This window comes from Petromyzon marinus, chromosome 34 (genome assembly GCF_048934315.1).
Source record: "Petromyzon marinus isolate PM22_M1 ecotype Great Lakes invasive population chromosome 34, UKy_Petmar_22M1.pri1.0, whole genome shotgun sequence".
In the NCBI taxonomy this organism is placed as follows: Eukaryota; Metazoa; Chordata; class Hyperoartia; order Petromyzontiformes; family Petromyzontidae; genus Petromyzon; species Petromyzon marinus.
Window position 1 is genome coordinate 11526177 of NC_133700.1, and position 27669 is coordinate 11553845.

Below are 27669 nucleotides of genomic sequence, written 5' to 3' on the forward strand. Positions count from 1 at the left end.
TTCCGGAGCTCAACTCCAGCTGCTGCTGAAACGAATCTTTGATTGTATTATCCACATCATATTCTTGGTTCTTTCGGTAAAGTCACGAAAGCTTTAAATCAAAATGTATCCACTGCATCAAGCAGCACGTGCCCGTACTGCTGCGGAGGCGTCACGTGATCCTCGCCGATGCCTCCCCCCACCCCACCATCTCCCCCCCTCCCCATGCACCCACCGCGCCCACGCCATCCCGCCACCTTGAACTCTCGCAAGACTTGTCCGCGAGTTCTCGCGAGACTCGCCGGTGGAGCGGAACCGGAAGAGGAGGAGCCTCGCCCGCCATGCCAGTGGCCGTGATGGCTGAGAGCAACTCGGGCGGCTTCCACAAACTCCTGGAGCAGTGCGAGAGCCAGGAGCTCGAGGTGAGCGATGCCCTCCTCCTTGCCGCCGTCATCGTCGTCGAAGGGCAGCAGCGGACGGAGCCTGACGCTCGGCGCCGACCCGGGCTTGGTGGAGTTGACGGCTAGGCCCGATGAGGCCTCAGGCGGCGAGGTTGCCGGTCTCGCCTAGTCGCCTGGCCGGGGTGGACTCGCGCCGGAACTCCGCCGGGGGATCTAGCCGAGGGGCCGGGTCTGAGCCGCGCCCCCGGGCGTAGCCGTGCAGCACGCGAATGGTTCTGCGAGGATCGCGGCAGGCGTCGATAGTTCTTAACGAATGGAGGAGAGACGGGGGTTGATGCGCGGGGACCGAGGTGCGATGTGTTGGCCTGGCGTGCGGCCGAACGCGCCGCGGTTGATTGAATGGGAGAAGGGGCATGGGAGGAGCAAGTCATTCTCACGGGCTCTCGTGTCGGTTTGAGTGTGGCAGTGAGTGTGCAATGCGTGTTGGTGTGTCGACGGTGTGGTGGGGGGGGCATGGACTGCACGACCAAACTGGTAGTCCAAGTTCGATTCCCACACACGACCAACATCAAAGGCGAGTTATGTCCGAACCGGGCCTCTCCTAGGTCTCTAACGCGTGCTAAAATGAGTTAACTGGTGTGGTGTATAAACATCCGCCACCCCCCTCCCCCTCGTGCGCCGTGTCGGCCTTAATAGGTGCAAGCTTTAGTTACCCAGCATCCTGTCGGTGTCAACGTTGCATGATAGATGCGGCTATACTACCCCAGTGGACAATTTAAAATAGCCCACAGGTGCGACTACTTTCACCAAACTCAAACGGTGGACCACAGTACACCACTGCCTGCTTAAATCATTCGCCGGGAAAATTTCATGCATTCACCAGACTACTCTTGCATCCGTCCACTGGCTCGTTTACATCGACATGAACATGTATAATTAACCCCCACTCCAACATACAAAAGAAGACGTGTGTGTGAACCTGCTTGTGTGTTTGTTCCAGATATTCAGTTAAGACTGACTTGGCCAAAGGGAGGCATATGACGAATTCTGATATCACTTTTAACGGATGTTAGCAGCGCTTTAGTGTGGTTGTTGATGGTTCGTTTGCGCCGTTCAGGTCTTAATAGGTCCTCACTCTTCCAAAAGTCTGTCGTTATAGGCTATCGGGAGCATATTTGCTCCTCGTGTGTATTTCTGGACATGCAAACCATTCGTGGAAAGTTATATTTACACTCGCCTAGGCGTCCTCCCTAGGTCTACTCGGGCGTAAATTGGTTTCTGGTGCTATGTATAAACTAAGGAAACAAAGATAATCTATCTGGGCGTGGTGCTAGCCCCACTACCCCATAGTGATCCTTGCAGGTGTTGACAGGTGTTTAAGTCTCTTTAACAGTCTGCGCGAGCTGAGTGTGCAGCCTTTGACTGTGTGCGTGGTGGTGTTGTCATGTGTCTGGCTCCGTCAGTCTCCAGGTGGCGTGGCCTCTCCTCAGGTGTATGGACAGCTGCTCGCACTATATCTCTTAAACAACGACGTGTAAGTGCTTTGCCAGTTCTTTAATGTCCTGCCAAAGTATTTGTTTTTAAATCACCAAATGAATTCATGATGGACGGAAATGTTTTGAATCGTTTCAAGTTTTGACCTACAATTCATCCCGCTCACTCGGCTGTCCACTCCAGCATATGACAAAGTTAGTCAATAAACAAAAATACAATATGACACCGGTCACTTGCTTAAAGTTACTGTGACCACATGAAATGCTGTCACATTCTGATGTGCAGTGTTGTACAATGTGCAATACGTTTTTTGAATTGCCGAATTATCGTTTGTTTCTTCAGGAACAATGCAAGGTATCTGTGGAAAAGAATCCCTCAGGCAATTAAAACTGTAAGTACGATCAACTGTTGGAATATATGTTTTGTTTATAATGACAGGAGTGCACAAAGTTAAACAAAGTTACTGTCAGTGTACAGTATTAGCAATTAATTGTATTGATTTGCAGTTGTGTGTGTTAGCAGCGCATGCAACTGTAGACTGGTTATTGTGACTGTCCACCGCTTTAAGCATATGCCGGGTCTGTCTTTCCCTTTGCGATTGCACCATTTGGATGCACAGTTTCATTCCAAGTTGAAGCTTGTGCAATACGTTTCCATAGTCTATGTCTTCCATTGCATGCGTTTTGAGCGCTAATGAAGCTGGTATCTCTTGCCACATTAACGCCACTTAATATTTATATAGCCTCTAAATGCAACCGCAAGATGCTTTAAGTGAGGCATAACGTTAAGAATGGTTGTGAAATAGGAAGAAGAGTGAGGCCCGGGACACATGGGAGAGAGGAGGAAGCAATATCATAGCAATGTACAGCCCTTTTGTCAATCCACTGCTGGATGAAGGCCTGCCTACACCATGCACATTATAGACATTTGCCCACTTCCCCTTGCTTATCACTGTGGGTTTATGAAGGCAGGAAACATAGACTTTGGAGCATAGTACAGCACAACAACGGATTTTTCTGCATTGCCCTCTGCCGACAACGTCTAACACGAATAGAAGTTTGAATTTTAGATTGCAGATTGGCTTGCGCAAGTGTAACATCCGGTATTCCGTAGTTTGTAAGGAAGTGATGCAGGCTGCACGCGGCGCGACGTGATGTGAGCAGGCGAACCCAGAGCTGGGGGCCGTGTGGTGCGTGGGGCAGCGGATGTGGCAGCGCGATTTCCCAGGCGTCTACAGCTCCATCGGGGCACAGTCCTGGTCGGAGGCTCTCCAGCCAATCCTGCACGCACTCAGGGGTGAGCAGCAGTGATCTCCTGTAGCATTTGCAGGAATCCCAAATGCGTCTGTGTGCGCGTGCTTGGTTATCTTTTTGCTTACTGTTACATAATGGCAGAGCCAGTCCTTGTGTTATTTCAGCTGGCAATTGATGCAGCTTTGTTTTTTACTTTGTTTCTTATTAATTTTATTGTTTTAATTTGTAATATCAACCGTTCTGTTTGCAAATATATAACTATCGTTACATTGTTATGTGGAATATATCAACTATTTTTAGTCATCAACTATTTGTTGGAGATATCTATTGGAGGGATGCAACTGAAAATATGTATACCTAGGATCTGGATGAAAATAATTAACAAGGCAGATAAGCGTAGGTTGGAATGCTTTTAGAGAGCTTTACTTTATAAAGGAAAGACATACCAGTGTGCTAAAAAATAAAGTTTAAAATGAGCACAAAGTACCAGATATTACGGTTGTAGTACATCATAAAAACAATGAACCTAAGTAAACACTTTTAATAACTTTTAAAAATAATTTTAATCAAATTGAAAGTCTTATTTGGGTTTTTTTTCTTCCTAAAGTTACTAATATCAAAATTGCTACACTTTGATGATTTAAATTTACATTTACAAGCAAGGCATTCATTTGTATGGAAATATTACATTTAATTTCTACTTTTTGTAAAGTGCTTTTGACTAAATAATGCGGAATGCACCCGATCTTGTCAGGTCTTGGAAGCTACGCAGGCTTGAACCTGGGTAATTCTCGAATTGGTGACCACGCATAACAGGTTCTATAGTATGCATGGCTACGCCATTGTTTTTTATGAAACCCGATTTAAGAGCTTATTGCTCACAGGGTAATTCAAAATAAACTGAACTGTTGTACTCTACTTCACTGCTCTGAAGTCGACCTTCCTCGCCTTTTGTTATCCCTCACTTATCAGCGTGGTGATATATGGTAAAATCGCTCCCATGACCGGCATGGCATGGGTAGGCCCTCATCTGGCAATGGATTGACAGAGGGCTGTAAATCTAAATATAATTTTGTATAAAGGCATAGATAGCCTCCTCAGTCAATGACTTTCAGAAGGCTTGTTATTTTTCTTTGGGTCTTTCGGTAAAGTTTCGATCGCAACAAGTGTCCGTCATCTTGATGACGAATGCTTGTATTGCGATCGAAACGTATTTTTTTTGTTATTTTCTTTGAACCTATCTACGAGACTTTACCGAAAGATATTCTATGGGTCTTTCAGTAAAGCCACGTAGATAGAAAAAGAATAAAAATATCACGACATTTCGATCGCAACACAAGCGATCGTCTTCAGGTGAGAAGACGATTGCTTGTGTTGCGACCGAAACGTCGTGATTTTTTATTATTATTTTTCTATCTATGTGGCTTTACCGAAAGACCCATAGAATATGTATTTAAGTCAATATTCATGGCTTATTCTGTTTGTGTCACAGATTTTCACAATGCAGGGGTTTATTTGTTGGTCTCACTGGTCATTTAAATGAGCAGGCAAAGGATGACTCATGCCACTGTACATTGTGACACTGGAAGCACTTCAATGACAATGAGTCGCTGGCAATAAGCTGACCCTGTTTGGTGTTTGTAATATACACTGATCAATAAAAATCGTCCAACAATGATTTATATTTTAATACGCTAACTGTTAAATGTAATTTTTATATGTGTAAGTATGTGTTTGTATGATAATTGCCTTTTTGTGGATGAAAAACTTTGACAGCTTGGGGCTGGTGTATTCCTTTGAGCATTTAACAAGGGTGACGTTCATGTCTTCTCTTTAAATACAACTACTGACTCAAAGCTACTCAGAACATCTACATTCAGCATGATTGTTTCAGATGTGTCCAGGTTTAAACTCATCAGCTGATGTTGAATGACCAGCTATTCAAATGAACATGAACTTATTTAAGCATTGTATGTTGACTTTTGAATGTAGCAATTGTGAATGAAGCCAACCACTTTTTGATAGATTTTTTTTGTTGTTGTAGTAAATAGACAGGCACTGATTGATTAAAATAAATAGTTCTGCTAATAGTACTTACATTAATTTGCTAGTGTAATAGTATTGTACTTGCATTTACCATTTCTACTACTCCAGTCGAATAATCAAAACATAAAACGATGGAACTTATTTGTGAGACAATAAAACAAGAATAAAAGTAGATTCTCGCGTGACATGGTTACCCCGAATCGTGAAAATCACAAGGAGGAGGAAGGGATGAATTGTTGCCTATTTGTACATTTGTAATATTGCTGGTGGCAAGTCAGTTGGTTTTTTGATAGACCCTGCTGTCCGCATGCATTCTTGAAATGCTCGCACTCAATTGTTTTTATTATTTTTTTTCTCCCCAGGAAAGCTTCACTGACTCATGATTCTCTTTAAGGAAGGTCCTGCCATGGTTTTGCAGGAGAAAGGGGGCGATGGTTTCTATGCGTAATCCAACTTGAGTATTCTTTTAGTCATTTTTCAATTTTGGATTCTAAACCCCCGGCACACAGTGGCCAACTTTTTCGAATGACTTAAAGTGATCTTTAATGTCCACTGTGAAGCAGACAACCACGTATTATTATGGTAAAATCGCTCCCATGACCGGCATGGCATGGGTAGGCCGCTCGATTCAAAACATGAACGTCTAAAAACGCGCTACCGCCGGGCAACATCAATAACCCCCCCCCCCAACTCTCGTTCACAGAAGAGACAAGGAAGAGGGCATTCTCGCTGGTCGCGCAGGCGTACACGTCCATCAGTGCTGACGACCTGGCGGCATTCGTGGGGCTTGCGGTGCCCGACGCCGTGAAAGGTACACGTGTTCCGAATGCTGCTACCCTGTGCCTTCCCTCCCCATCATCTATGGTGGGGGCGGGGAGGGCACAATAATTATTGTAAGGATAAACCAATATGAATAAAAACGTATAAATTGTCTCTTTGTGTGGCTTGCATTGTATTGTTATCGCTATTTAAATACTTCGGAGCATGCAAGCTTGTAGGAAAGTATGGCAGAATCCATGCGTATGCATGATTTTTCGTATTTGTTTGCCTTATTCTGCAATTCCATTCGCGCTGTTGCCGCCACATTGTTACGAGACAAACGTTGCCAATCAGAACTCTTAATGAGCAGTGAATCGCGCTATGTTACAGGATGGCCCCTGAAGATGACATCACCGAATTATTAGAGTCCCTTCAGTCAGCCTTTTGATCCACACTCAGAACGTATTTTTCATATTTCTTGCAAAGAGTGTTTATTACATATCAGTAATCCTCAGATTTTAATTAAATAAAAAAATACAATATGATGTCTTTTTGCTTCGTCAAAGTCATTGGAGACCAGGCTGAGACCATCAACTCACCTCGCATGGCTGATGATGGTTGATTGTGATGAACCAAAGTCGCTACCCAGATTCAAACCCAGGATCCTGGCAGTATTGGCTCAGTGCTCTAAATGGTATTATCCCAGAGCCAACCAGCAGCCTCTCCTGCCCACATAGTCATGAGGTGCACACTCGGATGCGCCATCAGCACTTGAAGGTAGAAATGTGACGTCCTGCTGGATGTCATTTGCTTGGCTTCCTAGCCACATTTTGCATGCTGGAATTTGTTTATTCAATTATAGTATTGCTTTAAGAAGGCTTTGCATAAAGTTATCAAATTAATCATTTCGCACATGGATACGCCTATATTCAATCTTGATTTGAAGCTTTAGAGTACGGATATATTATAAGGGTTTTTTCTTCCCAGAATCAGTTAGCTGCTGTATCCTCGGTTTGGTAGCCTACTTTTGTAGTTTTCCATACCGATCGATAATGAACCACTCGTCAGACCTGGGGTTATTTATAATAATAAATACAGCACACTGTTGTCTGACGTTGCAATTATGTTGATGTTGGAATTTCCGTTCGAATAACATTTACAATTCTATTTGACCTCTGTTCTGCAGGACACAGTCGCCAACATGAATATATGTCACTTGTGTTTTGACACTGCTACTTGGTGTTAACCTCTTTACGAGTTTGTTATTGTCGCCCTCTCCAGCGGTAGCGGAAGAAGGCTGGAATGCAGACTCCATCACCAGGATGATCGTGCCCAAGAAACCAGGTGGGGGCGACCTTTCTCCACTTTGCCCGCCCGCTGCCGCTGCAGCGTTTCCCCTTGGGGTGTGAAAGCGATTGAGCGAAAGTCTGCGGTTATTAAACAGCGCTGCACTCTTTAACAACATGTGATGACGTTCATGGTCACCTTGACTGCTGCAGCAGGGCCTGTCATTGCCAATACCTAATTGGGCTTTTGTAAAAAAAAAGTTATCTTGTGTGATGCATTGTCTAAAAAGATAATTTCTATTATCTCTTGGGTGAAAGGTTTCCTCATTGCTTGGGCTTGCTCATTTTATAATTTGTCATTGCTCCAGAGGAAATTGGCTAGATGTGATTTCGGGCAGTCATCTGCATGCATTCTGCTCAAGGGTGCAGCACAATTACCTAAGCGATTGGTCATAAAATCTTGAATTGCCCCAAGCACCTTCCGTTGCAGACGCCTCTGCTGCAGTCAGTCGTTTCGAATCCATTTCAGCCGACGTGCAAGGAGTGAGATTATGACAACGTAGTGTTGCCGTTGAGTCTTAAATTTGTCCCGCAGCTGTTTCAAGACCTGCAGGTACAATGCCTTTCAGTGCGAATTCATTTTAAAGTGTGCCAGAGCATGTAAATACAGATGGCAGTTAAAAAGAATCCATGCCCGCAGGAATTGGCCTTCAGAAATATATGGAAATGCATAATTTCTGTAACCTTCACATCCAGTGAAATGACTTTGAAAATTGAGTCCATAGTTGTTACTAAAAGAGATGTAATATTTAAAATAAGCATAATACAGGGTGATTGCTTCCCGGTCAGGAAGTGGCTGTGTCCTTGCCCCGGAGCGGGCAAGACCGAGTGCCGTGGTGACTTATCTGGATGCAGCAGCTCTCGTTTACTCGGTGTGCTCGCTGTCTTGTTACAATTGTTGTCGGCTACGCGAACAAACATACTCCCATGGTGTACAGTGATTTTTTCCCTAAAGAAAGGCAAATCGCTTGGAGGCGGCGAGTGACTTTTCCCACTGGACTGGTGGATGCCACACCCTGGAGTGTTGTAAAAGCTATGTAAACAAAACAACGGAACGAGCAGTGACGTTGCTCTTCAGATGTTCCCCGTGGTGCCCAAGTGCTTCTATGGTCGTTTCCTCCATTGTCGGACTTTGCCGCTGAATTTAAGCTTGAAGCTCCGGATTTCTCTCTCGATGGCCATCCGTGACCAGCTCATTCACAGTGGCTGCATTGTCCGTGACCTTGCCTGGAACAAGTTTAGAGTGACCCTTGTGGGACACTGATTCTGGAAAGGATGAATTTGTGATTAAAAGTACATTAATGGTTATTTTTGGGCTTATGCGGCAATCGTTTATTTTGAGAAAGGTGGGCAAAAGCTAACCGCTAATGCTTGGCGCGTGCCTCCCTCTGATAGAGCCCCCGCCGGCCCCGTCAGTGCCCAGCGACCAGCAGCTGGGGAGGCTAACGGACTACGTCTCCTTTCTGGAGAACTGAGCGACAAACGACGCGAAAACGGGGCGGTGACGCTCAGCGATGCAGTTGCCTACCGGGGTCGGGGGAACGCCGGGGCCTGCCTGCCCCGAGCCCCTCACCACCCGCACCCCCCCCTCCCCACCCCCCGTCCGCCCGCCTGCCCGCCAGCCATCCCGCCCATCCGCACGCACGCACGTCTGCAAGAGGGCTTTTTGGGGGGGAAGGGGAGCAGAGTCCACCTCGTGCTGGCGACTGACCAGGAGGGACTCTCTCCATCCCGCCCTCCTGCACCTCCCAACACAGAGCTCCTCGCTAGCCTTCGTGCTGCCTGCACTGGCAGTCCCCCCGCCCCCTCCGCCTTCACCTCTCCCTCTCCCCACCCTTCCTGCCAGCTTTCTCCACACAATTCTTGGCTGCCGATGCAGATGTCGGCTTGGACTAACGTTTAGAGCGGGTGGGGTGATGTTTAACCACATATTACAAAATAAGCAGAAAAATTGGACTCCCGTTTGAGTGCATTGCGTTTGATTGAGTTGGGATGACGACTCGGATGTTTCAGCAGCTCCTCCAAGGTTGCCCTAACACGCTGCGTCATTGATTGATTTTGTCTGACCCTGTCTTTAAGTTTATTAAATATCATTAAGTCACATTTGTTAAAATATATATAATTAACCCTCAAAGTGTGTTTGGTCCTACAGGGGCGAAGAAAAAAATATGGGGAAAAACAAATTACTGCCCTTATTTTTCACTGTCCCAGGATTGTTTTGAAATTTCAAATGCACCAAAAACAGCAAAGCAAAGGAGCGTTGGTTCATATGACTGGATTGTTATGTACTGTACATGCAAACGTATTGTTTTGTTTTATTAAAGCTGTAACCCCAATTTATTTTTACCCGACTGGTTGCTGTACTTTTATGCAACCTGCGTGTGAGAGACACGAAAACAAAAAGAATTGCGGACGGCACGAGAGACGCGAGAGCGTCGCACGTTTATAAAGCGCGAGTTCGGGGCCCCGCTGGATGCGCGACACTGCAATAAGAGAGGCTGTGATTGCTCGAAGCTGGGCAAATATTCGCGTTCTAAAATTGTTGCACGTTACTTTCGTTTCGGAAAACTTTGACGGGTTTTACAAGACCCTGTTTAACGAAAACCTTGGCACTGACAGCAAGTTTAATGGAACGATAAAACACCACAGTTTTTTTTGCAAATGAATTTATTCACGTATTTATGTGCTACTTTGTTCAAATATGGTGCTTGGTTATGATGGCTTTGGATGATTGCCAGACACAAAAGTGGACATTAAAGTGCCACCTCTGTCTCATTCCTTTGTCGACCTTTCCGTAAAATATTAGTCGCCATTCACCAGAAGTTCTTACAACAGACACTTAACATGCAGATATTCCAGGTACAATGTTGGATATAAGATTTCACAAGAAAGTAATCGTCAGTGCAATTTGTCTTGAGACTAGTAGCCTAGTCCAAAATTGTTCATCTGTCTTTGTCAGACGGATGCCTCTTGCGTTCTTCCTCATCTCTTAATCTCGGACACATCTGGCTTATCTGTGTGTGTTAATTAATCTCGGACACATCTGGCTTATCTGTGTGTGTGTGTGAATTAATCTCGGACACATCTGGCTTATCTGTGTGTGTTAATTAATCTAGCCGGGCATACAATTTTGTTCCACAACATGAGCAGTCGGGCGGTGTGAATCTTGGTGGTTTTTTCTTAAGAAAAACTTCCGAGAGGATTTGGCTTGCAGATGGGATGAAGTCACGTGAGTGGCGGGGGTTGCACAATTAATTGTACTCGCCAAGTTATTATTTTATGCCATGTAATCTTTCCTCAATTGAATGTATTCATTGTAATTTGAAGAGCAAAAAATAAGCCTTAACACAGCTTGAAGTCAAAATGAAGTGTTTTTTTTTTTTAAAACAACCCACGCGCACTGGCGTCTATTGTTTATAGCTGTGATTCAGAGAGCTGGCGCGTGTGGCGTTGGACACTGGGGAGTGTTGCCACCTTTTGTGTCTGCGCGTGAGTTTGAAAGCCAAAGGGAGGAGGAGGAGGTGGGAGGGCCTTTTGTGAGCCCAGCCCGAGCGAGCGTTCAAGAGGGTTGATTGGAGGCGCGCCTTTCACCGGCGGTGCTGCTTTCCATATTCAAAAATCGTGCTTCCGCGCGGTAATGGCTCTTGTGTGCGGAAAGCAGGAGTGTTCTCGTCGCTTTGTCATCCATCGAGTAGACGCGCGAGCCATTGGAACTTTGCAATTCGAGGCTTGTTGCGTCCTTTGTTTAAAACGGCGACAGGAAGGTGCACGTGAAATGTCCCAGGCGTCGATAATAAAGAGGCGTCAGCTTGGCTGTGGTGAACAGGAAAACTTAATTATGCACCCGAGATGGTTAGCTGTTCAATCTCCCGCATCTTACCTTTATTCTTAACCCTTAAGATGTGTCACCAGCTTCAGGGAGTCGGTGGGGATGAATACCACGGTGCCATGTGCGCTGGATGCTGGAGGTAGTTACCAGCGAAACGTCGGGCTGCTCAAATTGTAAATGTGTGGATTTATTCTCCAACACACTGGTGGGCTGAAGTAGTAACTAATTGGCGTTTTGTTTACGTGGCAAATCCCTTACTAATTGTGTGTGTCTGGTGGTGGAGGGTTACGACACATACTTACGCGATGTAACCCAAAAACCTTTATTATGATAAATATTGGTCGCGAAAGCCTACGTGTTAAACTGGAGGTAGTGAATTTATTACACTATGTAACACGATTTTTGCCCCTGGGTAGTAAGTGTTATTTTTTAATTGCGTATGCCTAAAAAGTATAGAAAATGGCTATTATTCCCCACAAACTTTGCATTTGTGACCAGGACCTTATGTGAAGGAATGACACAAATGCACACCACGTTTTCTCATTGAACATAGGTCAATTTTAAAATATTACTGTCCTGGTCACAAAAGCAAAGTTTGTGGGGAACAATAGCCATTTTCTGTATCTTTGAGGCATAAGCAATTAGGAAATAACACTTACTCCCCAAGAACATTTTTTTACAGTGTTATTAATGGAGTGGATTATTAACTTTGCTTTTGTGTCCTGGTCACAAAAGCATAGTTTGTCGGGAATAATAGCCATTGTCTGTACTTTTGAGGCATAAGCAATTAGGAAATAACACTTACTACCCAGGAACACATTTGTTTGTGTTACACTGTTATGGTGGCCACCGAAGTGTTGTACCTCCTACTGGTGTAGAGAGTGGAGTGAGGAGGTCTCCGACCTACATTAGTTGTACACAATGTACAGCCTGCGCTCGTGTGCAGATTTGTTTTTAACAGATACCCCTGGGTCCATCCCGCACCCAAAAAATACTCGGAAACAAGAAGTGGCCGTACATCGCGAGCAGGAAGGACCCTCGTGAAATTAGCGTCTTGAGACTCGGCGCGTTGTACACAACTGTATATAGTTGCAGCATATTTGTACCGTGTCGTGTGTGCATGGCTGGCATTACTCGCTGTTTAAAATGTTAATACATCGTTGACACTGATCCAAAACTTGGAAAGCTGTCGTGCATTAAACTCCCGAGGGACAGCTGTCACGCCGGCCGTGATATGAATAACGTGACATTCTAGAACGAAGGCCCCAAAACAACAATAACGTTTGTTGCACACGCCACTGCATGTACAGCCCCCCCCCCCCCGCTCCCCCTCGTCTAAAACCATTCCGTACAAAAAAGACCGTAGAGGATGGGACAGTCTAGATGACAGTTTAACTTACTCCAGTCGTTGCGACTCACCTCGGCCCGCCTGTGTATGTTATATTCACCTTCTGTAAAGGCACATTTAGCCGAGGTGCTCGTGCGGTTCAGAGGGCTGAGCTGCCGCTGTTCAGATCCCGTGCTCGAAATCCAGGCAGCCGCATGTTATTAAACGGGGTTTTCAAGTGGAGTGAGATCATTGTCTCAGCCTCGTCACCAATGACTGCACAATAAACGTTCACACTAAACGTGGCTTCGCTCTTCATTTGGATACGTTCCGGTTCTGAGTATTAAGCATATCAGTTTGCCATGTGACGAACATCGCTCTCTCTATCGTCGGTGGCAAAGTACCGCTGCCCCTGAGTGTGTGGATCAATGCCCACTAAAATGTCAGGTGATGGACTCAATGGGAAGTGATGCCATGTAGAACAAATGCAGTTCATGAATACATTACAATGTGGATTTATGGTGCGTTTAAAGGCAACTGCATCTCAGGACGCTGTACAGAAACAGTGATAATATTTATTGTATAGAAGGATGAAATCATATGTAGAGTGATGGAAAAAAAGTATTTGATCCCCTGCTGATTTTGTACGTTTGCCCACTGACAAATAAATTATCAGTCTATAATTTTAATGGTAGGTTTATTTGAACAGTGAGAGACAGAATAACAACACAATCCAGAAAAACGCATGTCAAAAATGTTATAAATTGATTTGCATTTTAATGAGGAAAATAAGTATTTGACCCCCTCTCAATCAGAAAGATTTCTGGCTCCCAAGGTAACGAGCTGAGATTAGGAGCACACTCTTAAAGGGAGTGCTCCTAACCTCAGCTTGTTCCCTGTATAAAAAACACCTGTCCACAGAAGCAATCAATCATATTCCAAACTCTCCACCATGGCCAAGACCAAAGAGCTCTCCAAGGATGTCAGGGACAAGATTGTAGACCTACACATGGCTGGAATGGGCTACAAGACCATTGCCAAGCAGCTTGGTGAGAAGGTGACACCAGTTGGTGCGATTATTCGCAAATGGAAGAAACACAAGAACTGTCAATCTCCCTCGGCCTGTGGCTCCATTCAAGATCTCACCTCGTGGAGTTGCAATGATCATGAGAACGGTGAGGAATCAGCCCAGAACTACACGGGAGGATCTTGTCAATGATCTCAAGGCAGCTGGGACCATAGTCACCAAGAAAACAATTGGTAACACACTACGCCGTGGAGGACTGAAATCCTGCAGCGCCCGCAAGGTCCCCCTGCTCAAGAAAGCACATACATGCCCGTCTGAAGTTTGCCAATGAACATCTGAATGATTCAGAGGACAACTGGGTGAAAGTGTTGTGGTCAGGTGAGACTAAAATGGAGCTCTTTGGCATCAACTCAACTCGCCGTGTTTGGAGGAGAAGGAATGCTGCCTATGACCCCAAGAACACCATCCCCACCGTCAAACATGGAGGTGGAAACATGCTTTGGGGGTGTTTTTCTGCTAAGGGGACAGGACAACTTCACCGCATCAAAGGGACGATGGACGGGGCCATGTACCGTCAAATTTTGGGTGAGAACCTCCTTCCCTCAGCCAGGGCATTGAAAATGGGTCGTGGATGGGTATTCCAGCATGACAATGACCCAATGCACACGGCCAAGGCAACAAAGGAGTGGCTCAAGAAGAAGCACATTAAGGTCCTGGACTGGCCTAGCCAGTCTCCAGACCTTAATCCCATAGACAATCTGTGGAGGGAGCTGAAGGTTCGAGTTGCCAAACGTCAGCCTCGAAACCTTAATGACTTGGAGAAGATCTGCAAAGAAGAGTGGGACAAAATCCCTCCTGAGATGTGTGCAAAGCTGGTGGCCAACTACAAGAAACGTCTGACCTCTGTGATTGCCAACAAGGGTTTTGCCACCAAGTACTAAGTCATGTTTTGCAGAGCGGTCAAATACTTATTTCCCTCATTAAAATGCAAATCAATTTATAAAAATTTTGACATGCGTTTTTCTGGATTTTGTTGTTGTTATTCTGTCTCTCACTGTTAAAATAAACCTACCATTAAAATTATAGACTGATCATTTCTTTATCAGTGGGCAAACGTACAAAATCAGCAGGGGATCAAATACTTGTTTCCCTCACTGTAGAGGGGAAATGGAAGGTCTTGTGCCTGGACTTAAACGGGGGCAGGAAGTCAAAGGGCCGATTTGGATTGACAGCCCTCGTTTTAAAAATCGCATTGGGCCAACAGTGAAACCCCCTATAATGGCTTTTAACACAATGAATTAACTCATTATTCAGTTACACGATCCACATAACTCCTAAAGGCCAGTCAGTTGACCGATGAAAGCAAATGCTGTTATCATTTAAATAAACCAGTTACTCTACGTGAACGTTTACCGAAGCAGCAACTTGATACCTCACATCAGCGTGGGAAGGCAGGGAACTTGAATGTGCGTTTGCGCTTGGAAGTGTGTTTCGCTCCTGCACGCTGGCTCTCTGTTCCTGGAAGCTGGGCCCCCAGGCAGGAATGTTGATGCAAGTGAGACTTGGCGTTTACGTCAGAGGCGACATTAATTCGCAATGATTTGTCAAAGTCTTCATCCCTTTCCAAAATTAAACTGTGCATTTATTTTAGCCATTTTATTTTTTGCATTCGTTAAACGCGTATTGTAAAAACCAGAGCGTGAGACGCGCGTGTCAAATATTTTTGAGAATACTTTTCGTGCAATTCACAGTTGCCTCGTTTTATTTTAGGTTACTAATACATACAGTAATAACACTCGTAGTATTACAAGAGAATAGCTATTTTGTAAACCACTGTTAGACGTAAAGCACAATATTTACATGTATACAACCAAAGCTATGTCTGCATTTCCAATTACACTCAGCAGAAGCCAATAACACAACGATTGCATGGAACTCAGGGTTTGATATATTTAATACGTTCGGACGAGCTTGACTGAGTGACTTGTAAATTCCAATTATCTTTTAGATATGCTCGAGAGATGAATATTGGCACATACAAAATATTTGCTTATAATTTGAAAAAAATTGTAAACCTAATAATTGTTTTATTTGACCCAAAAGAAGTCACAGCCCAGAGATTGATTTTGTATCACTCATTGGGCAGGCTCAGCCAGAAGTTCGATATCGCTTTAAGGGTCACACACAACACAAATCCTGTATACGAGCTCCATCATCAGTGAACCGTGTTACAATTGCAAACCTCCAAACTGTGGTTAAAATCAGGCCAATAATGGGGTTCGACTGGCAGAACATTACATTTTACTCTTATCTGTTAATACATTACAAATCATTAGCAATGCATTACAAAACATGAACAGATAACAGTTATCAGAAATAATACTCATGGGGTGATCACAGGCTTGCGACCCAGTAATGATGATCGGGTAGGTAAGTAGATTAGTGCTAGGTTGAAGAATAATAATCAATAACAAACAAAACATTTAAAATCACAGTCATGAGCACTCCAGTGGTGGCCTCATTACAGAGACTAAAGTAAAACTCAGACCAAGTACGTATGAATGTTGAACTTCGTTTGCACCGTACGTAGCCAACAGTGGTTATCGGAGGTGCGGGAAGACTACAGTAATGACGCGGCAGCGATGCCAATTTTGTCTTGTGTAAGACAGGCCAGGTGCGTTGTGGGTTTTTATTGTAATGTCCTCAATTATAATGTCCTCATTTATAATGTCCTCATTTATAATGTCCTCATTTATAATGTAAAGCAACAAACCCGAGCACAGCCTTCACGGTGCGTTTGGGGCCGATGGCGATGTACAATGGAGGGTTTTTCCCAGGGACCGGCCGTCACGACCCTTGTCACGTTTAACCCGTCATCTTCGCCAAAGCCTGATGATTGTCAAACGCTCTCCACGTGTCGTAGAGAGAGCACACATTTATGTCAAGATACAAGCTCGGCCGCCTTTGTTTCCCGAGTAGCGATGTTTTTACGCAGCGCACTAGGTATTTGAGGCTGAGTCGACCTAGGGAATGCCCAGGATCGGTTCGGATAATCGTCACTGGTGTTGGCCGTGAGCGGGATTCGAACTCGGGTAGCCGAGTTTTGTAGCGCAGCGCAGCGCGCTAACCGCTACACTACCGCTCCCCACATGTACACACACGCACATCCACCTACAATATCTGTAACGTCAAATCGTAACGATGGTTGATATTAAGATAGAAACATTACGTGTGTGTATGCAGATGTTCGTGCCATGTGGCGTGGCCAGGGCTTTTTCAAATTCAGCTGTAAATCGTACGTGTGGTGTGCTGCGTGTGTGTCCCACTTGACGCATCGAGCGCCAATGACGTTGGGAAGTGTTTAGTAAGCATCAGGCGTGTGCAGCGTGTGACGACTTTATGTGTGTGCCTGAACGAAGAACACGTGCAAAGGCGGGTCGCGGTCGGTCAGGAGGAATTGATGAGAGAAGGAATCGGCTCTGTGCACGGATACAGCTTCGTGACGATCGGCCGCGGTTGATTCCATATTCAGATGGGCTGTCCGCTCCGAGCTTGGGAAACCCCGATTTAGATTCACACTCGCAACCACAGCGGTAGATGTGTTGTAAATGTGACCACACATTGGCACAAATAAGCCACGACGGCTATATACAGTATATATAATGCATATGTGGAGACTAATACTGAGCGCAAGTGAGGCACCATGAAAAAAACTATTTTACAAATCCACAGCGCCGCACGTGTATTTATTATTGTTGTTAATTACCCATTGTGATGCGGTGCCACGCACGTGGATGAACGCTCACGCAAAGCCGCATGCAGGGGCCATGCCAGGTAACGCTTGATTGGTGCAATACAAGTGGGCACACACACACAAAGCAGGCAACGTGCAAGCCACACAACGCCGTTCACAATTAATTTCACAAGTGTCTAAATTATTCATTATCTGTTTAAGTGGCATTTACATTGATTCAAGAGCCGAATGGCTCACAGGGCTATACCAAAATAAATAAACTGAAACTGAACATTTGCAACACATTTTTTTATTTGATATATATTAAACACGTCCCAGCTCTCCCTTGCAACATATACTTAATGGGATGTTACACGGTTAAATAGACGGCTGTCTCAATGCATTACTTACTGTGGAACTCCGATGATTATTCATAAATGCACTATCATAATAACTCACTACTGATCTTAGCCATAGCTGGGAATCGAACTCAGATTCTGCCGCGAAAAACGAGGAGAAATACATCATCTAGACCGATGAATTAAATATGAAGTACCGTCCGTTCATGTATGCACTTTACAGAACTTCCAAAGGCAGGTCAGCACCACACCTGAATACTGAACAAAAGAGTGAAAAAGGACGCTGGAAAATCACTGTCAGTGGTGGTAAGGGTCAGTGGGAGGCCCAGTGTTTAGTGGCTAGTTGGCTTAAGTTGTACAGGTAGCATTTTACACAAAGCTCATTGTTCCCACACTGTTTTGGCGCACTCCATTGCAACTCATGGACTTGGCAGTTTTTGTCCACTTTTCACGTCTCTCTCCTCCCATGTAGCTTCAGTAATCAGGGGCACACGAGAGTAAAGAGCAGTCGGCTGTATACGTTACACGGGGATTTAATACATCAACCGTGGTTTGTGCTACATCTTCCGTACCGGGAGTGTCCATACGTATGAAAACTAACTGGTAATAAAACAGGTGTTAAGATGTCCAAACACCAAATAGCTACCCTTTTAAATGGATCAAGCCTGCATTATGTACTTGAAGAAAAAAGGCTTATATGAAACATAAATGAATATGATGATTGCTTGTGTTGCAGTCAAAACGCCGTGAGAATGTTATTGTTTTATATTTTTATCATTTTATTGTTTCCCTTCTACGTGACTTTACCGAAAGAACCAAGAATATGAATCTCTGCAATCACGAAAGCTTTAAATCAAAATATTAGAGGCGTCAATTAATTGGGCGTCACAAGACATCGGGGACACGCTGTAGTTGCTTGCTATGAATGTCATTGAAGCCGGAGCAGTACCCCGCCTCTGAATAAAGAAGTGCGCATTCGCCGACGATTCACCCTTTGAAAATAATCTTACATAATCATCACATGCATTATGTCTCAAGTTCTCTATCCTGTCTCCTTTATCAGCTTCTCTTTCAGCCTACGTGTTACTTGCATTCCTCCTTTACATGCATGGCGCTCAGAGATACATGATTCAAGGACATCTTATACATTATTATTATTATTACAGATGCATTTTCTTATCATGTGGACATGCGAATCACACATTAACACACAAACCACAGACTGACACATTCCAATGTACGTACGTTGAACTTCTTTCGCGCCGTATGTAGCCTACCCTGCGATTCGGAGGTGCGGGGGAAGGACAACACACTAAACACAAAAAGCAGTTGTAAAGAAAAGAGTTTCCGGTTTAGACACTCACGCAAAATCACACACGCAACTCACATGCTAACAGACACGAAGTGCACGCAAATGCAACTCGCGATAACACACAACAACAATCGCCATTCGCCATTAAGCAGCGGTGATGTCACCACAGCGCTTGTGCCAGGCTAAGTGCACTTTAAGGCCACGTGAAGTGTGGAACGCCCGCTGGCAGGAGGTCACAGGACAGACCCAGGTGCCATGGGTTGACTGACTGAGATGACTAGCAGATGCTCCACCTGTGCCCCCTACTATGCCAACTTGCTGCGTTTATCCGCCTGGCGCTCCGCTCGTTGTTGTGAGCGTCGCTCCACTGCCCTCCGCTGTTGTTGTAGGGCGACTGCCTCCAACTGCCCAGTCGCAGCGTCCTTCACGAGCCTCTTCCACAGAGGCCGATCTTGACACCGCTGGTACCAGTCATTAGGAAATCGACGTAAAGACCAAACGCCCACACAACTCGCACGCTAGCACGTCACGCACATTCACCCAACTCACATTCTGATACCAGCGTGTGCGCAATGTGTGTCCCACGTAATGATCGATACCCCACGTGGAACGTGCTAAGCGATCAGTAGCTGCTGAGTTTCCCGTGGAGGATTTTTCCTGGTCGCACGTGACGAGTCGTAGCGACAGCCACAGCGCGAGGTACAATGGACGCGTTGTGCTGGTGTAGAAGTATCGATCACATTGCTCACCAAAGTGATATTACGCCGTGACTTGAGTATGTTATTGAACTGATTACATTGGCAAACAAGAATACCGGAGTGAGACCAGGGTGTGGGAACAAAACGTGAGTTTTGAAAAATGCTGCTGTCTACTTTTTGACAATGGCCCCTCCCCGTAGCAGAGAGATCACATCTCTTATGAAGAAGGCCCATTGCCAAAATGTTGCCTATTATGTATTTGTGTTCCTTTTAGCGCAGTGTTATTGACAAATGTGTTGCATGTTTGCTATTTGTGCAAACGCACCACTGCCAACGCAATTTCACATTTTCTTAAATACAATTTTGTAGGCTAAATGGTGCGATGCTGCCCGGCCTTGCTGATTGACACCTGCGCGGCCACGCAGTCCTGACGAGGTCACGGCCCGTAGGGTCGGGGCTCTCGCAGCCAGGACGGGCGACGAGGGTCCACTCGGGGGACCCGGACCCCGAGTGGACCTGGCAAGAAGACGCTTCCCGTAGCGGCCGATTGGCCGGACACCCCGATCCACATACCAGTTCGGGTCGATGATCTTGGAGCCTGCATCCCACACACGGCTCGTGGTCACCACATGTTACCCATGGACATCATGCCATCTCTCCATTGTGAAATCTCCAATATCGTCTCTCCCATGCCTTCTGTTCCCATGACCTCTGCAACTTTCCTCTGCGCCGTGCCCTCTGTACCATATCCTCTGTCCGAGGCCCTTTGACTCATGTTCTCAGTATCATGCCTTGTGTCTTATATCCACGGCACCGTGTTCTTCCTCCCATGCCATCTGTCCCATGCCCTATGTCCCATACGTCCTCTCTCCAATGTCTCGTGCTCTCTCTCCCGTGCCCTCCTCTCTCTCTCCTATGTCCTCTGTCCCATGTTATCCATCCTATGCCCTCTGACCTTGCACGTAGGAGCAGCAGGCCACGTGTGCAGTCGTGTGTGAATCTCTGTGCGCCGTGGGCTGGCGCAGGGGCTGGGCCCAGGTGCCCGTGAGTCCGCCCGCCCACAGCAGCAGCAGGAGCAGCAGGCCCAGGGCGAACCGCCACGAGCAGATCCGGCTTGGGCCCTCGAGAGCCGGGCCTCCACTGTGGAGCACGGTGCAGCACCCGTGCATTTGTCATCGTCGTAGTCATCATCATCATGGACATAATCATCATTATGAGCACGAGAAGAAGCACTGCTACTCGTACCACCACCATCATGACCATTGTAATCACATAGTTATAATACTATTATTAATCATCATGGCCTTCACCATATTTTTTTTATTGAAGCAGCAGCAGCAGCATCGTTACAAACATGATCGTAAAATTTTTGCAGCATATTTACCGCCACTAACACACGTGCAGCAACATGGTCACCATCGTTAGTTAAAATATTAAGAGAGTATGTGATTTTATTCTATAATGATATTTGATCACACGTAAATGTATAAAATTGTAATCCAAATACATGTAAATGTAATGCAATGCTCACGCTAGATGAGCATTACAGGCGTGCAAGTTACGTATGATTAATTATTGGTGTGTGAGGTTAGGAAGGGTTGGTAGATCACATGCCCACTTGTGATATTCCCAACGCTGATGGCGTGCTAAGAGCTCGGAGTAGAGCGAGCAATGTACGGGTCCATAATGGAAGTTTTTTTGGGTTAGATCGCGTAAAATATATAAATGTGTCGTTAAACCCGCCACCACCCGACACAGCCAACTAGTAATTACTGCTGGATGAAGCTAGTTGTAATTATTGGCGAAACGTCGTACTCAGATTGTAAATGGTGTGGGTTTACTCTCCAACACACCGGTGTGCTGTACTAGTGACTAATTGGCACGTTCTGTTTACGTGATAACCTTTACTATTTGGATTTGTCGGGTGGTGGCGGGTTTTAACGACACATTTATATATTTACGCGATCGAACCCAAAAAAACCCTCTATTATGGATAATATAGGTCGCGAAATCCTGCTACGTGTTAACCTCGCTGTACAGGTATTGAACCTATCCGTGCAGACCAGCTTTGTGTGTTTTTCTACCGGTTACTCGGTCTCCTCACAAAATGCAATGGAATAATTTGAATTAGATTAAACTTTAATTAAACTTTACCAAACAATCCCCAATGCAAGACTTGCTTGAACAAAACTATTCGACTCGGGTGTTTTTTTGGGGTAAATAATTCACGTAAATAATTATGATTCAAATATCTGGTCACTCATTCTATACCCTGATTCACTTGATTATTTTCTGGATAAATAAAGCGCATTATTACTATTTAAAGCTTTCGTGACTGCAAGGATTAATCTTCTTTGGTTCTTTCGGTAAAGTCACGTAGAATGAGAATAAAATAATAAATTGATAAAATAAAATAACACAATAATATTCTCACGACGTTTCGGCCACAACACAAGCGGCCTTCATCAGGTGAAGGGACGAGACTGTCTGATGAAGGCCGCTTGTGTTGTGGCCGAAACGTCGTGAGAATATTATTGTGTTATTTTATTTTATCAATGTATTATTTTATTCTCATTCTACGTGACTTTACCGAAAGAACCAAAGAAGATGGATTATTACTCTTTGGTTCTTTCGGTAAAGTCACGTAGTTAGAAATAAAATAAAACAAATCACGTGACGTTTTGATCGCAACACAAGCAATCGTCATCAGGTGGGACAACCACAGCAAGAAACAGCCGCTGAAGAAGCCTGATGATGACGATCGCTTGTGTTGCGATCGAAACGTCGTTATTTATTTGATTTTATTTCTACCTACGTGACTTTACCGAAAGAACCAAAGAGTATGGATTCCTGCAGTCACGAAAGCTTCAAATCAAAATTGCATTATTATTATTTATAAGGCACGTTACACTGCATTACAATACCTTTCCGAGCCTGGCACTGGAACTTTATAATCTCTCCGTATTATTACTGCATCATCAGCATTTACTGCAGGAATATTAAAGTCGCCAGCTTCCTGAGATGCGATCGCATTCAGATGCTAAAATATATACTATACAGGGTGGTGCAGATGACTTGTGACCCGCAATTAATTGACCACAAACATTTTTTTTCCCTTTGCATATTTTTTTAATATAAACCTTACTTGAAACTGAACGGGAGTCGCAAGACACCCTGTACATGCACGTGGCATTGGACGTTTCGTCTCACCTGTTGGCCGTGAACTTCATGCTGGGTCCCACACGCGTTGGTGTCGACTTGCACTACAACAACGGTACCCTTACTGTATCCGTACTCCCAGTCTTGCTGCCTCGCGTGAATGACAGATACGATGATGTGTGTGTGTGAACGTACCTCGCTCTCTGCCACTGCTCTTCTACACGCTCCGAGTGGACGAACTGCCTGCATCTCGGCTTTATAGAGCCACGCAAGTGGCTCTTTAACACAACGCGTCTCCCTTTTAGCAGGAAGGGACATCTTTTTGAGATTCCCCACCCCCTTTGCTTTTCGGCATTTTGACTATCCCTTTTGTGGGCAACGAAAGAGGAAACAAGCCCAGCCCTCCTCTGCCCCTATTGATCATACCGACGTCTAAGTATTGATCATACCGACGTCTCAGTATTGATCATACCGACGTCTCAGTATTGATCATACCGGCGTCTCAGTATTGATCATACCGACGTCTCAGTATTGATCATACCGACGTCTCAGTATTGATCATACCGACGTCTCAGTATTGATCATACCGACGTCTCAGTATTGATCATACCGGCGTCTCAGTATTGATCATACCGACGTCTCAGTATTGATCATACCGACGTCTCAGTATTGATCATACCGACGTCTCAGTATTGATCATACCGACGTCTCAGTATTGATCATACCGGCGTCTCAGTATTGATCATACCGACGTCTCAGTATTGATCATACCGGCGTCTCAGTATTGATCATACCGACGTCTCAGTATTGATCATACCGACGTTTCAGTATTGATCATTCCGACGTCTCAGTATTGATCACACCGACGTCTCAGTATTGATCATACCGGCGTCTCAGTATTGATCATACCGGCGTCTCAGTATTGATCATACCGGCGTCTCAGTATTGATCATACCGGCGTCTCTGTATTGATCATACCGGCGTCTCAGTATTGATCATACCGACGTCTCAGTATTGATCATACCGACGTCTCAGTTAAGTCCGTGGGCTTTCTAGTGGCACTCGAAGCCGCCTCTTGAGCCACGAGAAAGCACTCATCGACATCCTCTCTCTTCGCGTACCGCCACGAGTGACTCCGAAAGCGCCGGCATCCTTTCACGGAGGACAAATGATGTCTCCACGTTTCTACACAGCGTTCCCATCGTGATGATGTCCGTCACCACCATCATCATCTGCCATGATCTATCAACTGCTCGATGGAGGTCTTCCCAAGCTGTCGCGATCTCCCCACATAGACCTATGATGTAACAATCCATCCCCGACGTGTTTCCTCGAGCTGTGATGTTGAAATTCTTTCGCACCATACGTTGCTACCCGTGCTAATCGTAGGCGCGTATTTGTGTATATATCTATGTGTGTATCTGTGTGTGTGTATATATGTGTATATCTCTGTATGTGTATATATGTGTGTATCTCTGTGTGTGTGTATAAATGTGTGCATCTCTGTGTGTGTATATGTGTGTATCTGTGTGTGTATATATGTGTGTATCTCTGTGTGTATATATGTGTGTATCTGTGTGTGTATATACGTGTATATCTGTGTGTGTATATACGTGTGTATCTGTGTGTGTATATATGTGTGTATCTGTGTGTGTGTGTATAAGCAACCCCCTACCACCTCCTCGTTGGTGCTGGACGGTAACATTGTGGTGAGCAGTGCCATGGGGAGAGGACCCATTTCGATTGGCCATTCCCCTCATGGCGTTTGTGGCTACCACAGCGGCCAAAGGGGGCTCTGGTCGGGTGCGAAAACGATGCTTGTGCCGGAGGACCCGGGGGGACAGGCGTCGATGACGTCTCCTGGCCAAACCGCATTTTGGCGGAGCCAGGAGACTGAATCCTTACCCTCGGGGCTCCTCCAGAAACAGCAAACCAGTACTGCCTGGATCACTGTGGAATTCAGGAGGTCCGGTGGACCGGCTCTGGCTCCTGCCACCATGAGGGGTGGACAGTGCTCTACTCGGGGCAGGAGACTACCAAACAACAGGGAGTCGCATCTTCTTCTGAACAAAAGAATGAAGGGGGCGTGGGAGCGTGGCGGTGAGGTGTGGGAAGCTGTAAGCCCCAGGCTACTTTGGGCTCGCCTTTCCATCAACCAGAGGTGAGGAGTGGTGGTCGTGGTTACTTATGCCCCCACCAAAGATAAATATCAGTGGAGGGATGCAGGCAAGGCCGATGAGTCAGATGCCTTTTATGACTTGCTATCACAGTTGCTAGCTCAAGTGGCCCCTCGGGATAGAGTCATCCTGTTGGGTTACTTTGATACCCGAGTTGGCCATGATGCTGGCACCTGGTCTGGAGTGATTGGAAGGCATGGGCCAGATCAGCTGAATAACAACGGTAGGAGGCTGCTAGACTTTGTGCAGCACATAGGCTTGTAATTACCAACACGCTGTTCCGGCATCGGCGCATCCACACAACATCATGGATGCATGCCGGGTCCAATCAAGAACATCTGCTGGACTACATAGTGAGGGAACAGCGGATGAGGGCCCATGTCCTCGACACCAGGACCTACCGTGGAGCTGATCTGCCCACTGACCATCGACTTGTCATCTGTAAGATGCACTTGCCATTCTTCCACTCCGGTGGTGGCTGTTCACCAGAGACGTGCGGTCAGGGGAAGCAGAGCCTCACCTGTTATACTCCAATGAAAATAGCTGTTTACGAAAAGTAAAAAAGTAATCAAACAAAAATTAAGATTTTTCCGCTGATCTGTTTTATGTCATTTCTGTATGATTCCAATCATTTTTTTATCGTCAAAATCGCCAAATTTGCGGAGCTCCGCTGCAAATGCAGGGAGAGGTGAGGCAGCGACGAGCTCAGCCTCCCCTCTGATTGCGCAACACCTCAGGAACTGGATGGAGCGCGGGCAATAAGCGCGTGCCTGTTACTATCTCTCTGTAATGATTGGAATCATACAGAAATGACATTTATAACACAGATCAGTGCAAAAAAAAATTCTCAAAATTTATTATTTTATTATTATTACTTTTCATAACAGCTATTTTCACTGGAGTATTACAGGTGAGGCCTCCCTCCCCTGCCTCCCCTGACCACACGTCCCTGGTGTACACCCAGGACCCCATTCAAACCCATAGTGGCCTAGTCTCAGACCGCTGATGAAAGTTGCAAGCAGTTGCAGTTGGAGTTGGCATCGTCCCCCACTCCTCCTGATGTCGACGGGAAATGGCCGAGCTTTAGGACTGTGGCTCATGCAGCTGCAATGGCTGCCTTTGGTATACGGTCCAGACTTCCCCAGAGACCCTGACTGACAGAGGAGGTGTTCAGGCTGGTTGAGAAAAAAGCGACAGGCCCACTGTCATCGTCTACAGCATCCCACGTCAGAGAAGGAGGCGGCTTACAGCAGCCTTCGCTCGGAGGTTCGGAGAGCCGTGAGGCGCTGCAAGGATGCGGGTTGCTGAGGAGATCGAATCTGCCTCAGTGGCCCTCGATCACAAATCTGTTCTGGCACTGCCGACAGTTGTATTTGGGAGTATTTAATATTTATTTGGTGTTCTTTTAGTATCATGCTGATCATTCGTCCTATCTGACCAGCATAGCATTTACCAGAAGAGCAATTCATCTGGTACACGCCTTCTCTTGATAGCTTCGGCAATCCATCATTAGTACCAGATGTTAGTTTTGTATTTTATGCACCGTGCCAAATCTCACTCGGGTGTTTTGTTTTTCAAAAAATCTGTCAAGTTTATCAGTTACTCCCGCAATGTACGGTATACGTACACCTACGACGGGTTACACTCAAAGCTTATTCAATCCACACACAAACAGAAGCCACTGAATCCATCTGTAGACTCAATCCAAGGCTGTGCTGTCATCTTCTGGCCACCCTACAGCCCCACGCCTACAGCACTCGGTGTGTGCTGGGGTCACCCGTCAAAGTACGAACCATGTTCAAACATGCTTGACTTGTGAAATTTTACACGATTTCATGCAATTATGGTCATGTCATAAAAGGCGTAATTACAGCTTAGATCTTATTATGAGCAGTAGTGGTGATTATGGGTAGAAAATAAACAGGACAGGGTATTTATTACCATGCAGACATTGAAATAAAGTAACATTTTAGTCCAGCATATGGGCCATCTTGGCCAATATTTTATAGCAGCATTTGTTTACGCGAGACAACTTTGTACCATGCAGCTCTGAATCTATGAGGCTCGTCAGTAAGGTCGGGCCGTTTATTTTATCATAGTTATGTAGTTGTTTACAGAAACCCCCCACCCCCCACCCCCCCCCCCCGAACAAAAAAAACATTTTATAGAGGCTCTCTGAAGCTCTTTCGAGGGGAGACCCTTCCGCCAGCAGTGTCGTGAACAAGACATGGCAGCGCTGCGCCTTTACATTATCCAGGGGAATCGCCCCCCACCCTGTGTGCAGCCGCTGCCCCTTGCTTTACGGCTGAGAGGATGGACACCACTTGCGCACACACGACATCGACTCTCCACTCCACAGAATGTCCCCCGTCCGAAGCCGTGCGCCAAACACCTGGCCTCGTTGGGAAGCCCAGCGGCTGTGCCCGTGATCCTCATTGTGCACGCGCGGTGGCCAGCACGGCAGCCCCAATTGTCCAGTGGCAGTGGTGCTTTTAATTACCAGATGTGTAATTATCAGGAGCGATGTGTGTGTGTGTGTGTGCGTGCCCCGTCAACCGCATCATTGGGCTTGCGCCCTTAAGCATCTGCTGAAAATTTCTACAAAATTAAAAAAAATATTGTCTTATTAGCGACAAAGTAAAAAAAAATACATTCTAGTTAAATGAAAGTTGTGGAACCTCAATCCAGGATTGAGGTCAGCATTGTGTAAGTAAAGCGAGTAAGCTGGTCGAATGGCTTTGATGCATGTTGTCTCTGCTCCAACATCCGG

General features: G+C 45.7%; 2 protein-coding genes across 2 annotated transcripts; one reads left to right on the top strand and one right to left on the bottom strand.

Annotated features, from left to right (window-relative positions):
- The first annotated feature begins 260 nt into the window (after window positions 1-260).
- On the top strand, window positions 261-9624 carry COPS8 (COP9 signalosome subunit 8). The gene is made up of 7 exons (XM_032965716.1): window positions 261-401; window positions 1844-1914; window positions 2217-2265; window positions 3038-3170; window positions 5877-5984; window positions 7214-7276; window positions 8674-9624. The coding sequence occupies exons 1-7, from the start codon at window positions 321-323 to the stop codon at window positions 8751-8753; spliced, it is 585 nt and encodes a 194-aa protein (XP_032821607.1). The 5' UTR covers window positions 261-320; the 3' UTR covers window positions 8754-9624.
- Window positions 9625-14189: 4565 nt separating this feature from the next.
- Window positions 14190-23051, bottom strand: LOC116948722 (uncharacterized). Its single transcript, XM_032965717.2, has 3 exons — window positions 22774-23051; window positions 20519-20703; window positions 14190-20161 (listed from the first exon to the last, which is right to left on the bottom strand). Exons 1-3 carry the CDS (start codon window positions 22791-22793, stop codon window positions 19905-19907), a joined length of 462 nt encoding a protein of 153 aa, XP_032821608.1. The 5' UTR covers window positions 22794-23051; the 3' UTR covers window positions 14190-19904.
- Between the last annotated feature and the right edge of the window lie 4618 nt (window positions 23052-27669).

Excerpts from the sequence above, each read along its gene's own strand:
- LOC116948722 (XM_032965717.2), bottom strand. The coding sequence starts at position 22,793 with ATGAAGTTCACGGCCAACAG. Across the intron at positions 20,704-22,773 it reads ATGAAGTTCACGGCCAACAG|TGGAGGCCCGGCTCTCGAGG; the intron begins GTGAGACGAAAC and ends CGTGCTCCACAG. Across the intron at positions 20,162-20,518 it reads CTGCTGCTCCTACGTGCAAG|GCTCCAAGATCATCGACCCG; the intron begins GTCAGAGGGCAT and ends TGTGGGATGCAG.
- COPS8 (XM_032965716.1), top strand. The coding sequence starts at position 321 with ATGCCAGTGGCCGTGATGGCTGAGAGCAACTCGGGCGGCTTCCACAAA. Across the intron at positions 1,915-2,216 it reads TATCTCTTAAACAACGACGT|GAACAATGCAAGGTATCTGT; the intron begins GTAAGTGCTTTG and ends TTGTTTCTTCAG. Across the intron at positions 7,277-8,673 it reads GATCGTGCCCAAGAAACCAG|AGCCCCCGCCGGCCCCGTCA; the intron begins GTGGGGGCGACC and ends TCCCTCTGATAG.